We start from the raw sequence: 13,696 nt of genomic DNA on the forward strand, positions 1-13,696 counted from the left end.
GTATTTTATATCTATCTATCTATATATATATGATCTTGAGATTCTATGTGGCTACTGTAACAGTATGGTGAAATAGAAAGTAGTAGTTTGTACTACACATCTCTCCCTAACTCCACATCATCTTAGCACCTTGTTATTGGTCATATAGGAGTATTTTACCAAAGTAATTGACTAAACACTAGACAGACCAAAATACCAAAAACTAAGGCTTTCTTGTGTTATATGGCTAGGTTTAAGAGCCAGAGATTGTTAATAATGCAGACAGTGCTTTAAAGCATACAGTGTCTGTGAGTGTTACACTGTAAACAGACCAAAATATTTTGATTTATCCAGACATGTTTGGCTTGGTGATGGAAACACTGGTTAAGACACTCACACATCAAACATCACAGTGCCTGCATTCAATTCCTGTCTCCTGTCTCACAGCTTCCTGTGAATGTAAATCCTGGAAGGCAGCATGTAATGGTTCACATGGTTGGATCCCACCACCCACATGGGAGGCCTGATTGAGTTCCTGGTTCCCAGCTTCAATCCAGCCTAATCCTGGCCATTGCAGACATTTGAGGAAAGAATCAATAGAAAGGGATGCTCTGTCTCTGCTTCTCAAACAAATATATAATATGTATATGAACATATAAAGTTATATATATATATATTTCAGTGCTCAAAAACATTTTTTCATTTATCAAAGAGGCCCACCACATTACTAAAGAATTGAAGTTTCAATGTCTTTGTTATACATGTATTTCTATTTATTAAAAAAGGAAAACATCACCAATATCTCTTTAAAAATAAGTAAAAGACATTAATAACTTTTTTCAGAGGATAACAACACACGTAAAAATGCTCACTATTATGAAACATGAGGAAAGTGCAATTAATCCCACTGAGAAAGTATTATACATCTAATAAAAGAGCTAAAATTAAAAAGACTATAACAAATATTGACAAGAACATGGAGGATAAGAATTTTCATACAGTGTTGGTCAGAATACAAAGGGATATAGTCTAGATCAGTTTGGCAGCTTTATAAGTGAAACTTTCACATACTTTATTATTAATACAGACAGAAATATAACAAATATGCTCATTAAGAATTTTATGTCCATGTTCATAGTAGCTTTTATTTTAACAGCCTCAAACAGTAAACAACCTAACTACTCAATAAGAAATTAATAGTGACATACCCATAGAACTGAATGCTACTCAGAAATATTAACATAAGCAACACTGATGAATTGCAAAATAATTATGCAGTATACAAAATGTCATAAAAGCATAAATATTTTATTATTATATTCACAAACTATACTCTTATGAATGAAGGTAAATTAGACACAAGAAATGCAGGGAAATATTCCAACAGGGTATGAGGTAAATCAGATATTTGTGACAATATGATTTCACATAGTTAAAAGACAAAACTCTTCAAATTATACACAAACACATAGTTACATGTAACTTGTACATCAGTAAATTTTGTAGAAAGTAGTTTAAAAAAATCTAACTCCCAGTTTTTGAAAACCAGATCTTTCAGCCCCGTATTGATTCCAGTATCTCGTATCTTCACGGTGAAGGAAGGGCAGTGGTGCAGTGACCTGAGACAACAGAAATACTGGCTGCATCACAAGTGATACATCACTACACAACAGAGCTGCTTGATCTTCAGATGCCTGCCTCTACAGCAACAGACTTCAGGTGAAAAACAGAGGAAAAAAACAAAGTCTGCGCTCTCTGACAATAACATGACCAGATACACAAGAGATCTCTAGGTGCCATGATTACTCAGTCTCAAAAGATTTGTGGATGCACTTTTACGAAAGGCACATTCCATCTGCCTCGTGGCAAGCTCCTCCATGTTCAGTATTTCTGTACCAAGGACGGCTCACACCCAGCTCCCACTGTCATATGACTGACACAGCTGATGGTCTGATTGATATTAGTGCACAAGGCCCTGAGTTGAACCTTACAGTGAGCTTCTCAACAATGTCAGGCATTACATGTGACACCCTCTGGGACCAATGGAACAAATCCAACCTATTCCCATAAGCACAAGAACACGGAGTGACAGCTGTCCCTTTCTCAGGATGACCTTTTGTCTCAGAGAGGCTAAGCTCCCAAGTCACAAATTAGGACAACAAAATCCCTGCCCTGTTTCCTAGGAAGTCTTGGACAGCAATGCAAATTTGGCTAAAACAAGAATAACTACTCCATCTTTTTACTGTTCCAATAGAGGCAGACAAATTCAGGCCCCCCAAAAAAGCTGTTCAGCCTTTCATACAAACAAGGCTTAAATCTGTTTTCCAGGCTTCCCATAAAGTAAACCAAGCTCTAAAATGCTAAAGGTAGATTTAATAAGGCCTTTATTAGTGCACAAAGCAAGGTATTTATTGACAGCTATTCACTGATATTTGGAAGCTGGAAATATTAACTGCCAATGTTGTATGAGACCAACAAAAACAATCCTTCCATGAAAACTACAAGTCATTCCTGAAGCCTCTAGCAAAACACAGATGGGGTTCTCTTGACCATATGTGGACTTCAGTCAGAAAAGGGAATGAATTCTCCCTAAAGGCTCACGTTACCTAAGACTTCCTTCAAAGAATGAGCACAGATGCCGGCCTTGCCTCAGCATGTCGGGGTGACTTCTGCACATTATGCAAAGTGGCTGAAGGAAGAGAACTTCTAACAAAGTGGCAGTAATGTAATTCTGTCAAGGGCCCTCAATGGTTCAGAACACGTGGTGCAGCTTCCCTCATCTGTATTTAAAACTCATGAGAGAATTTCACCTCCCTGGATGTTTGGAAGTATGGCTCCCTTCACAAAGGCTCTCTAGTGTCATAACACTGAAAAACAAAGTACATTCCCTGTAGGTCTAAAACCTTTCTCAAGCGTAGACTGTCAGGGATAAACAATATTGGATCTTAGGCTGAAGGCTTTTTCACGTGTGCTGTTTTCATGAGCCCTCTACACACTGTGACATTTTTGGTGGTGAATGAGGCTAGAACACTGACTAAATGAATTCCCACACGTGTCACACTCATAAGGTTTTTCTCCAGTATGAACTACTTGGTGTTGAACAAGGCCAGACTTTTGGCTAAAGGATTTTCCACACTGGCCACACTCATAGGGCCTTGCCCCAGTATGAATTCTCCGGTGTTGAATAAGGATGGAGCTTTGACTAAAAGATTTCCCACATTCACCACACTTATAAGGCCTTTCTCCAGTGTGAACTCTCTGATGTTTAATGAGGGTAGCTTTTTGGCTAAATGATTTCCCACACTGGGCACACTTATAAGGCTTTGCACCAGTGTGAATTCTTCGGTGTTGGTTAAGAATAGCACTTTGACTGAAGGAATTCCCGCATTCACTGCACTTATAAGGTCTTTCTCCAGTGTGAACTCTCTGGTGTTTAACAAGAGTGGCTTTTTGGCTAAAGGACTTCCCACACTGGCCACATTCATAAGGCCTTGCTCCAGTGTGAATCTTCTGGTGGTCAACAAGGCTGGAGTTTTGTCGAAATAATTTTCCACATTCACTGCACTCATATGGCCTTTCTCCAGTGTGGATTCTCCGGTGATCGTTCAGGTGGGAGGTTTGGCTAAAGAATTTCCCACAGTCACTGCACTCCCACGGCCTTTCTCCAGTGTGGACTCTCTGGTGCTGAACAAGCGAGTACTTGCCACGAAAGGCTTTCCCACATTTGCTACACTCATAAAGCTTTTTTCCAGTGGGGATTCTCGGGCGGTGAACAGGAGTGTGCTTACGGCTGGAAGCGTTCCCGCATTCATCCAACTTAGTAGGAGTTTTTTGACTGTCCTCTCCACCTTTGGTGATTTCGTTAGGCTTCTTCTTGTTGGAAAAGGCCAGGGACTTCACAAGGTCCAACACAACTGGAAGGTCCTCCTCAACCTCCCAGCTTTGGAACGCCTTCTCTGACAAGCGGAAAAGGCAGCGCTTCACGTGTGAAGCCCTGTCAAAGTCCTTTTTCAATGGTTTCTTTGCACTGTGATGCTTTTGGTGCTGAAGGTTTGCACACTCTCCATCCAAGTATGGTTTCTGTTCAGGTAGATCGGCTAGGTGCAAAATGTCTTGCAGGACTGGGACACACATCTCACAGGGATGAATCTTCTGTGCAGATGGACCTGCCTTAGAAGTCCTGACCTGTGGCATTCCTATACTTTTCTCAGGAGGTATCTTTTCATACTCTGTCCTATGCTTGCAACCTGAAAGCAGAGAATTGCTGATGAAATACATGCTGACTATGGTGAGGGTGGGAAGCCTCATCACACAGACACCACAGAGTGATTCCACGTTTGTTCTGAGGATAAAGGAACTGAGGACAGGTTGAGGAAGGGGAAGCTTGGTAATGCTGAACCTCTAAAGATCACAGAATAGAGAAGGCCTCTACAGATGAGGGACTCAAGGATAGGATGGGGTGCACAGAGAGGCAGTGTCTCCAACTTATTCCTCTGCCAATAGCCTTAAGCTATTGAAACTTCAGGATAATTAAGTTATCCTGGAGTAATCCCAAAATCCTTATGGCTTACTGTACGGACTTTAGCACTACTTCATCTGCTACTGACAAGTGTATGTGGTATAAGAGATGAGCTGTAGGGCCAGTGTTGTGGCATGGTGGGTGGGGCTGCTGCCTGTGATGCCTGCATCCCATATGAGCACAGGTTGGAGTCCTGGCTGCTCCACTTCTGAACCAGCTCCCTGTTGATGTGCCTGAGAGGGCAGCGAAGGATGGCCCAAGTCCTTGGGCCCCTGTACCTAGTGGGGGACCCAGAGCAGGCTCCCGGCTCCTGGCTTCAGTCTGGCCCTGCCCTGGCTAGTGCAGCCATTTGAGTAGTAAACCAGTAGATGAGAGATCCAACTCTCTGCTATGTCCTGGGAAAGCAGTAGAAGATGGCCCAATTCCTTGGGCCCCTGAACCCACATGAGATACCCGGAAGAAGCTCCTGGCTCCTGGCTTCAGATTGGCGCAGCTCCAGCCATTGTGGCCAATTGGGCAGTGAACTGTCGGATGGAAGACCTCTCTCTCTCTGCCTCTCCTCTCTCTGTGTATAACTCTGACCTTCAAATAAATAAATAAATATTTTAAAAAAGAAAAAAAGAAACTGAGTAGTTAATATTCAGATGTATGTAATTTTATATGCATACTTCACCAGACACTGGGTATGAGTCAACGCTGGAAACACTGCAGAGGGAATAATACAGAAGAACAGGTGATATATGGAGCTTAGAGAGATGGGGGAGGCCAAGTGCTACAAGTCACAGATGAAACCAGCTGTCAGAACAGAGTTATATATGGGGAAAAATATGTAGGAGTGAGGTTTGGTGAGAGGCATCTGTACTAAAACAGTGCTAGACACAGGACAGACTTTTTTTTTTTTTTAAGATTTATTTATTCATTTGAGACACAGAGCTACATAGAGAGGGAGAAACAGAGAGAAAGGACTTCCATTACTGGTTCACTCCCCAAAAGACTGCAATGGCCAGAGCTGAGCCAATCCAAAGCCAGGAGCCAGAAGCTTCTGGGTCTCCCATGCAGGTACAGGGGCCCAAGCAGCTGGGCCATCCTCTACTGCTTTCCCAGGCCACAAGCAGAGAGCTGGATTAAAGAGGAGCAGCCAGGACACAAACCGGCGCCCATATGGGATATCAGCACTGCAGGCAGAGGCAGAGCCTATTATGTCACAGCACTGGCCCCAAGTCTGTGTTTATGATTTGAAAACAGCCCTCATGTCATGCCTTCTACTTGCCAATGACTAGAACGAGGCCTTCTCTAAGGCCTTCTAAGGAGCCAGGTTTCTTCCCACAACTCAAGTAGTAACTACATGGGGCCTGAATGAAGTAAGTCATACAGGGGAGACAGGCGAGTGGTTACCACTGACACAGAGCATCTTAACAAACAACAGACCACAGGAAAGAAAATTAATAATATTTTAAAAATCCACAAGGAGGGCTTAAAATAAAAACAGCCTATCTTTCCCTTAAGTGTGGACCACAACAATGCCAGCAATCATGCCACAGGCAGCCGCAGAAATGTAGACTAGAAGGAGGGACTCGTACCACAAGATGTCATGATTCTGGACATGGCCAGGGACGGAGTAAGCAAAACAAGATCCATCATGCTGACTGCAAGACACCTGACTCCCAGAGCACTTGAGCAGCAGGTGTCAGTACCGCTCAGGAAGTGCACTGCTCAGAAAATGCACACCGCTCAGTGCTGGCACCCACAGCACATACGCTAATGAGGAATGATAACAAAGCCCAACCTCTGGAAATGCAAAAAGTAAAACTGCCTCTGAGGAGAAGGATGACGGAGACCAAGACACGGGTTGTTGTGAGGGCCTTACCCAGGGAGGCTGTCAGTGCAAAGTTCTCCAGCATCACACCGAAGTACAGGAGTCTCTGAGCCTCATCAACAAGTCCCCACTCTTCCTGCGAGAAGCAAATGGCCACGTCCTCAAAGGTCAAAGAGCCCTGCTATGACGGGGACAGGTCACTCACATCACTCCACAGTCAACTTCTCCCATAGGCTCCCAGGTTCGTCCACCCACTCCTCTGTCACGTGCTCTCCCACTTCCCCGCATTCCCACCTCAGAGTAAACACAGTGGTCTGGAGACACTGATGCCCACTCTCTTATCATGGTCCAATTGTCACTGTGCTCTCCCACAATGCTACTAGACAGCTGGGCAAGAAGATGCTATCTAAACTCTGGGCCTGGCCCATATGGCTACAGATCCTCTTGTCAGGCTAGCCCTCTGTATGACGCCTCCAAAATACAGACAAATGTGGGTCCAGCCTTTCCCCTTATGTCCTCAATGCTAGGGCTCAGGTCTTTCAGTTCACACGCCCTCTCCATGTGCACAACACTCCTAAATACTACTCATACTGCTGTAGGAGTATTTCTGTCTTCCCTGCTTGTTATTCAGCACACGGCATTCAGAGTAGACTGTAAATGCAAACAGGAGCCGGAACTACCCCAGACTCCAACGATCCTCACTGCTGGAGATGGCCCAGGATCCTGCTCGGAAGCCAGCCTTGTCTGAGTCTTGCTTGCTTCAACTTCAACCTCTCAGATCTCAGATACCTGTAGTCTTCGACTTCTGCTGGTCTTGATGTCCCCTCACCAATCACAGTCTTCTCTCCTCTGAACGTTCATTCAAATTCAGTGGCCTCAGTGGCCCAAAGCATCAAAGCTTCTCCACTCCAGACCCCACTACTCTCACAGATGAACATTTGTGCCCCTGAATTTATCCATTCACCTGACAACCTCCAGGTCACAGTAAAATCCTAATGTGTCTGCAGCATGGTAAGTTCTAGTCCTGGTGTCATAGTTCAGGCTGCTATAACACTATAAACAGGGTCGCTTATCAGCAATTACAATTTTCTCTCAGAGAGGTGGAGGGCACAAGTTTGAGATTAGGGCACAATCATGTCAGGTTTGGTGAGAACATTCTTCCAGGATGTAGACCATCGTCTCTCCCTAGTATCATCACCTGGTAAAAACAGCACTACCTAGCTCTCTGGCCTCTCTTTATAAGAACACTCACTGACAGTATTCATGAGGATTCCACCTCACAGGACCTCTTGAAGGTTCTACCTCTAAATCCCAACACACTGGGATTAGGGTTTCAATATATAAATTCTTAGGGAGATATAAATTTGGTTCATTGTGCCTGGCATGAGAGCTTTCTTCTATTAATTATTCCTATGTCTCTGAGTGTGTCTTATTTCCCTTTTGCCTTAGAAGTGCTGGCTACCTACCAGTTCACTCTTGTTCCCGTGCCCTGTCTTTCCCACACAACAAGTCACAGCCTCCACTTTGCCTTTCCTGTGCTACTAACAGCATTACCATCACCATAACCAAGATTCCCTTCCCTAGATCACTTCTTGATGTCTCCTTCTTCAACCACTCCCCAGAATTCCAGAGCTATGTGACTAGCTACCTACTTGATGTTTCCACTAATTATTCTTCCAGATATCTCAGACTATGAGGATAGCAAAAAACAAAACTGATAAACCAAACTAAAATTAACCATACCATCCACTCTACAGACCAAGTGATGGAGATGCTAACCCCAGAAAGCCTGGAATAATGTTTGCCCAACACCTTCCCATCTCTCACTGTCAAAATGTGGAAATCCTGGCAACCCTAATTTAAAAATCCAGAATCCAAGCGTACCTTTCACTTTCACAGCCACCACAAGTCTAGCCACTATCAACATTCACTTTGAATAATGCAGTGCTTGCTACCTGGTCTTTCTAGTGATTCCCTCATAAGCACATCTGTGCTGTGGTAACAAGAAGCCTGAAGATCCCAGTGTGGAATCACCACCTTCCTTTTCTCTAAACCTCCCATTGTCCCATCACCTCTAGAATAGACAATTTCTCAAGGCCATCCTTGCCCTGCTGCTCTCAGTTCCCATGAGAGAAAAAGGAGACCTGGGGTCCCATGAACCTTCTCAGTCTCACCAGACATCTACACATTGTTAGGAAAGACCAAGACAGCCTTTCACATCTCAGTTCACTGTCACCAGCAATAGGGACTACTCCAAGTAACTCCCAACCAACAGTAGAGTCCCAGGCTTGGGGTTTGTGCAGTCCTCTGGCCCAAGGACTGGATGAGTGGTAAGAGAAGAGACCCAGGATGAGGTGAGTACCAGTGAGGGCTGTTCCACTCACCTGCATGAGGTCCATACGCACTTCTGTAGACATGGGGACCTATGGGAAAAAGAAGGTCATGAGAGGCACATGACTACAGGAGGGCTCCACAGCATCGGGCGTCCATGTACCCTATGCAGCCTGGAGTCAACTACCTGGGGGGGGGCCTACATTTCTTAGCCTTACAGTCCCAGTGTTCAGTGCTCTGACCAGCCGAGGGCCTTGGACAAGGAAGGCCTCGGCCTCCTTGTGTCTCAGTGTCATCGCCCTTCCCACCTGTCTTTATCAGAATGAGCAGCCTTTGGAAAAATCTTTGAAAAGGCAACCTCAGCCCACATGCCTCTTCTCTGCACAACTCTCCCTGGCTCCCAGCGTCCTGCGGATGAGGGTAAAATTCCTCCATTTGCCATTCCAGGCCTGGGTGCTCCCGGATCCGTCACCTAAACAAAACTTTATACACACAAGTGCCACCCCCTATCACATTCTGCCACACACTTCATCACACTAGTTCTGGAGTTAGGCACCCCACTGACAAGTGCGCTCTGTGCTGGGCACAGGGATCTGGATGGAAGCAACCTAAGCACGTGCTATCGCTGGGTCGAGGGGGTGTTGATGAGGACCCAGAGGACGCAGGTTTTACCTGACCCTGGTCCCTTGGCTCGGCCGCCGCCATCAGATTCTGGGAGGAGAGAGACCCGGAGCGCTAGGAACCAGGGCGGAGACCCAGGAAAAACGGTCGCCGCCGCCTCCCCTCCGTACAACCGATGTGCAGTGGTGACGACACGCCTGTCGCGCCTTACACCATCATCCACTGCCCATCCAAGAGTTCCCAGAGCTCGGACAGTGTGGACAGAGCCCCGAGCTGGTAAACTGACCGCCACAAGAGCGATGCCGGAAGTCCCACCCAACTCTTAGGTCCAAACACGGAAGCGACCCTGTTATGAGCTATGATTGGTTCCGTGTCTTTCCGTTAAGGAAGGAGCATTCCGGGTAATGTAGTTCCCACAGTTCCTTAACGGCGGGAAGAGAGCTGGGCTCCAGCGTCTCTGAGAACAAAGGCCTAGAAGTTCCCCGTAGGGCTCAGAGAAAAAGTGTGTCCAACCTGCAAGGCGAGGGAGGGCCTTTCTCAGAATTCACAGAATTGTGCAGTTCTTGTAAAACAAGGAAATGAGCAAACTTCTTAAAGCCACTTCATGACAGGAAGCAGGATTTTCTCCCATTAAAAACAAGAGCAATTAAATGAAAAGATATTGCCAAACTATATATAAAGTATAATAAATAAACGTTTCTACCAGCGTTTTGAAACCAAAAGTGAAACAGAATAAGGAAGCTAAAAATTATCTGTATTTAAAGTATTCACAAAGAATACGTTTGTAGGACATATACATTAATGTGAACTGTTAGTTGGAAGAAAAGGCTTATTTAATATTTTGGATTATGGGGCCACCGCTGTGGGATAGCTGGCAAAGCCGCCCTCTGCTGTGTCATCCCATATTCATCCCATACGAATGTTGGTTCAATTCCTGGCTGCTCCACTTCCCATCCAGCTCCCTGCTAAAGTGCCTGGTAAAGCAGTAGAAGATGGCCCAAGTCCTTGGGCCTGTGCATCCACATGGGAGACCCAAAGGAAGCTCCTGGCTCCTGGCTTCAGATCAGCGCAGCTCCAGCCGTTGCAACCATGTGGGGAGTGGACCAGTGGATGGAAGACCTCTCTCTCCCTCTCCCTCTCCTTCTCTCTCTGTGTAACTCTTTCAAATAAATAAATAAATTTTTAAAAAATAACAATATGTACCAAAACTGAGGACTCAAAACATTTTGGCATATTTGGTTAACATGACCTACTTTGGACCCAGTACCCCTGATATTGCAAAAAGTTACAAAAAGTAGAGAAAGCCATTGGCATGAACCCCTCCCAATTGGTTGATATTACCTTTAAAGTACTTAATATAGGGGCCGGTGCTGTGGCATAGCCAGTAAAGCCACCACCTGCAGTGCCAGCATCCCATATGGGTGCTGGTTCGGGTCCCAACTGCTCCACTTCCAATTCAGCTCCCTGCTATGGCCTGGGAAAGCAGTAGAAGATGGCCCAAAGACCCTGGGCCCCTGTACTCATGTGGGAGAACCGGAAGAAGCTCCTGGCTCCTGGCTTCAGATGGCTCAGCTCTGGTTGTTGCGGCCACCCGGAGAGTGAACCAGTGGATAGAAGACCTCCCTCTCTCTCTGCCTCTACCTCTCTATAGCTTTGCCTTTCAAATAAATAAATAAATCTTTTTAAAAAAAATTAAGTACTTAATACAAGACAGAAAAGAAGACAAGACACACTGTGCTATTTACAGCTCCGATCCCTCAAAACGGGAGAAATAGGAAGGAAGGGAGGAAGACGCTGGGAGAAAAGCAGTGTGCTTGCCATAAAGAAAAGGGACATTGGAAAAGAATTGTCAAAATTTGCAAGAGGTGAATACAAACAGAAAACCACCTCAGATGCAGATTGCCACTTGGATTCAAGACTGATGATGAGTAACATAATCTAGGGGACCCCTTGATGATATAAGCATCTATATAAATTTCTCTATAGGAGTCCTGGGTACAACTGACAGTGAGGAATCAATTAATTGACATTTGTTTAGACACCAGAGTTACCCATTCAGTACTTAATTCCAAAATGACTGAAGAAAGTCATCATTCTGTAGCCATTGTGTCACCAGGCAACCTCAACAAAGGTCATTACCACAGCCATTGGAGTCCTAGTTGAGGGAACAAAATTTGACAGCTTTCCGTATACACCTGATTGTCTCATTTTGTTGATAGATAAGGACTCTCTTTGTAAACTAAATTCTCAAAGAACTTTCTCTTCAGCTCCATAGCAACTCGACCTACAAAGCGTACAACCTAAACATACCCTCCTTTCCCAGTGCTCTCTCAGAAACAAAAGATGGAAGAAGGATCATCTGTCCCCAGAAATCTTCAAGAATGTGAGCAAAACTGTATGGGCAGTTGTGATCCCTGGAAAAGCCTTAAGTGTCATCCCTGTGCATGTCTGATTAAAACAACAGTAAGATTCCCCAAAAAGGGGAGGGGAAGCAGTATCCTTTAATGAAGGGAGAATTTGAAGGGTTCCTAACCATATTTAATAATTTTTTAAAATATTTATTTATTTATTTGAAATTTGAAGTTACAAAGAGAAGCAGAGGCAGAGAGAGAGAGAGAGAGAGGTCTTCCATTTGCTGGTTCACGCTTCAGTTGGCCACAACAACCGGAGCCGTGCCAATCTGAAGCCAGGAGCCAGGATCTTCTTCCGGGTCTGCCACGTGGGTGCAGGGGCCCAAGGACCTGGGCCATCCTCCACTGCTTTCCCAGGCCACAGCAGAGAGCTGGAAGTGGAGCGGCCGGGACTAGAAACAGAGCCCATATGGGATGCCTGCACAGCAGGCAGAGGATTAACCTACTGTGCCACGGCGCCAGCCCCAATACATTTCTAAAATATCGACTAATACTAATACAGCCTTGTCAGGCTCACTACAACATGCCCAATGGGGAACAGCATATTGTAATAGCTGAGAGAAGCTTTTCATTTCATTATGTCATATTGAGCAAATCATGAGAGCTTGAAGAAATTAATTCCACAGTTAGATCAAACAGAGGACTAGTTTGTTGTTAGGTCTTACAGTTTGTTTGAAAATCGTTCTGGGAGAATCCACACTCATTATTCAAAATGCCTTCAGTCAGCACTATAGAATAAGGGATTCAGAAGAGAAGAGGTTATGCAACATGATAGGTATAAAATTTATAAATAAAATTTCTCAATTAATGTAATGAATTTGTATATCATATAAATGTGAACAGAAATAGAGTAATTAGAATAATAATGTAAAATTAGATTGATGAAGTAAAATAAGAGAAATAAATTGACCTAATGTCAAGAACAATTATGTAATAAATTCATCATAAAAAGATTGTTGAACTGATTTAGAATAATTTGGGGGGGCCAAAAAATTATGGCAGTCTGTGGTGCAGTGGGTTAACACCCTGGCATCCCATTTGGGCACCAGTTCAAGACCCGGCTGCTCCACTTCTGATCCAGCTCTCTGCTATGGCCTGGGAAAGCAGTAGAAGATGGCCCAAGCCCTTGGGCCCCTGCACCCATGTGGGAGACCTGGAAGAAGCTCCTGGCTCCTGGCCTCAGATTGGCATGGCTCCGGCTGTTGCGGCCATCTGAGGAATGAACCAGCGGACAGAAGACCTCTCTCTGTCTCTACGTCTCTCTGTAACTCTTTCAAATAAATAAATCTTTTTTTTTTCTTTTTCTTTCTTTTTTTTTTTTTTTTTTTTTACAGGCAGAGTGGATAGTGAGAGAGAGACAGAGAGAAAGATCTTCCTTTTTGACGTTGGTTCACCCTCCAATGGCCGCTGCGGCCGGCGCATCATGCTGATCCAAAGCCAGGAGCCAGGTGCTTCTCCTGGTCTCCTATGCGGGTGCAGGGCCCAAGGACTTGGGCCATCCTCCACTGCCTTCCCGGGCCATAGCAGAGAGCTGGCCTGGAAGAGGAGCAACCGGGATAGAATCCAGCGCCCCAACTGGGACTAGAACCCGGTGTGCCGGCGCCGCAAGGCGGAGGATTAGCCTACTAAGCCACGGTGCCGGCTGAATAAAATAAATCTTAAAAAAAAAAAAAAAAAAACACTGGGTAAGACCACCAACAAAATGAATTTAGATAAAGGGAAATTGACTGGAGAGCAGAGAAATTCCAACACTATAATTGTTTGGGTAGAAAAGGAGAAAAGCCTAAAGATATGTGAGAACTAAAGACCCATTTATGAGATAATTCTTTCAACAACTGATTTAGAAACTTGTTCTAAATATATAAACATAAAATATCTTAACACAAAAATTAAAGATTTCTTTTATGTGAAAGACAGTGACAGAGATAGATAGTAAGTTATTGATTTTCAATGTGTTGGTTCACTCCCCAAATGGCTCAAACAGCTGGAGCTGGTTCAAGCTGAAGCCAGGAGTCAGGA

General features: G+C 44.6%; 1 protein-coding gene across 4 annotated transcripts; it reads right to left on the reverse strand.

The window, feature by feature from the left end:
• Window positions 1–1,335: 1,335 nt before the first annotated feature.
• Window positions 1,336–9,700, reverse strand: ZIK1 (zinc finger protein interacting with K protein 1). Of its 4 annotated transcripts, none has more exons than XM_062177387.1 (4): window positions 9,318–9,700; window positions 8,699–8,737; window positions 6,366–6,492; window positions 1,336–4,226 (listed from the first exon to the last, which is right to left on the reverse strand). In XM_062177387.1, exons 1-4 carry the CDS (start codon window positions 9,348–9,350, stop codon window positions 2,968–2,970), a joined length of 1,458 nt encoding a protein of 485 aa, XP_062033371.1. In that variant the 5' UTR covers window positions 9,351–9,700; the 3' UTR covers window positions 1,336–2,967. The 4 variants fall into 4 exon arrangements, with proteins under 4 accessions (XP_062033371.1, XP_062033370.1, XP_062033372.1 ...); XM_062177386.1 differs by having other exon boundaries at window positions 6,366–6,495; XM_062177388.1 differs by having other exon boundaries at window positions 6,366–6,450; window positions 9,318–9,699.
• Window positions 9,701–13,696: the final 3,996 nt, after the last annotated feature.

The sequence above is a fragment of the Lepus europaeus genome, chromosome 19 (assembly GCF_033115175.1).
Source record: "Lepus europaeus isolate LE1 chromosome 19, mLepTim1.pri, whole genome shotgun sequence".
Taxonomy (NCBI): domain Eukaryota; kingdom Metazoa; phylum Chordata; class Mammalia; order Lagomorpha; family Leporidae; genus Lepus; species Lepus europaeus.

Coding starts and splice junctions, on each gene's coding strand:
- ZIK1 (XM_062177386.1), bottom strand. CDS start 9,350: ATGGCGGCGGCCGAGCCAAGGGACCAGGGTCAG. Junction 6,496..8,698: donor TGCGTATGGACCTCATGCAG/GTGAGTGGAACA, acceptor TCCCCGTCATAG/CAGGGCTCTTTGACCTTTGA. Junction 4,227..6,365: donor TGCACTGACAGCCTCCCTGG/GTAAGGCCCTCA, acceptor CTCTGCTTTCAG/GTTGCAAGCATAGGACAGAG.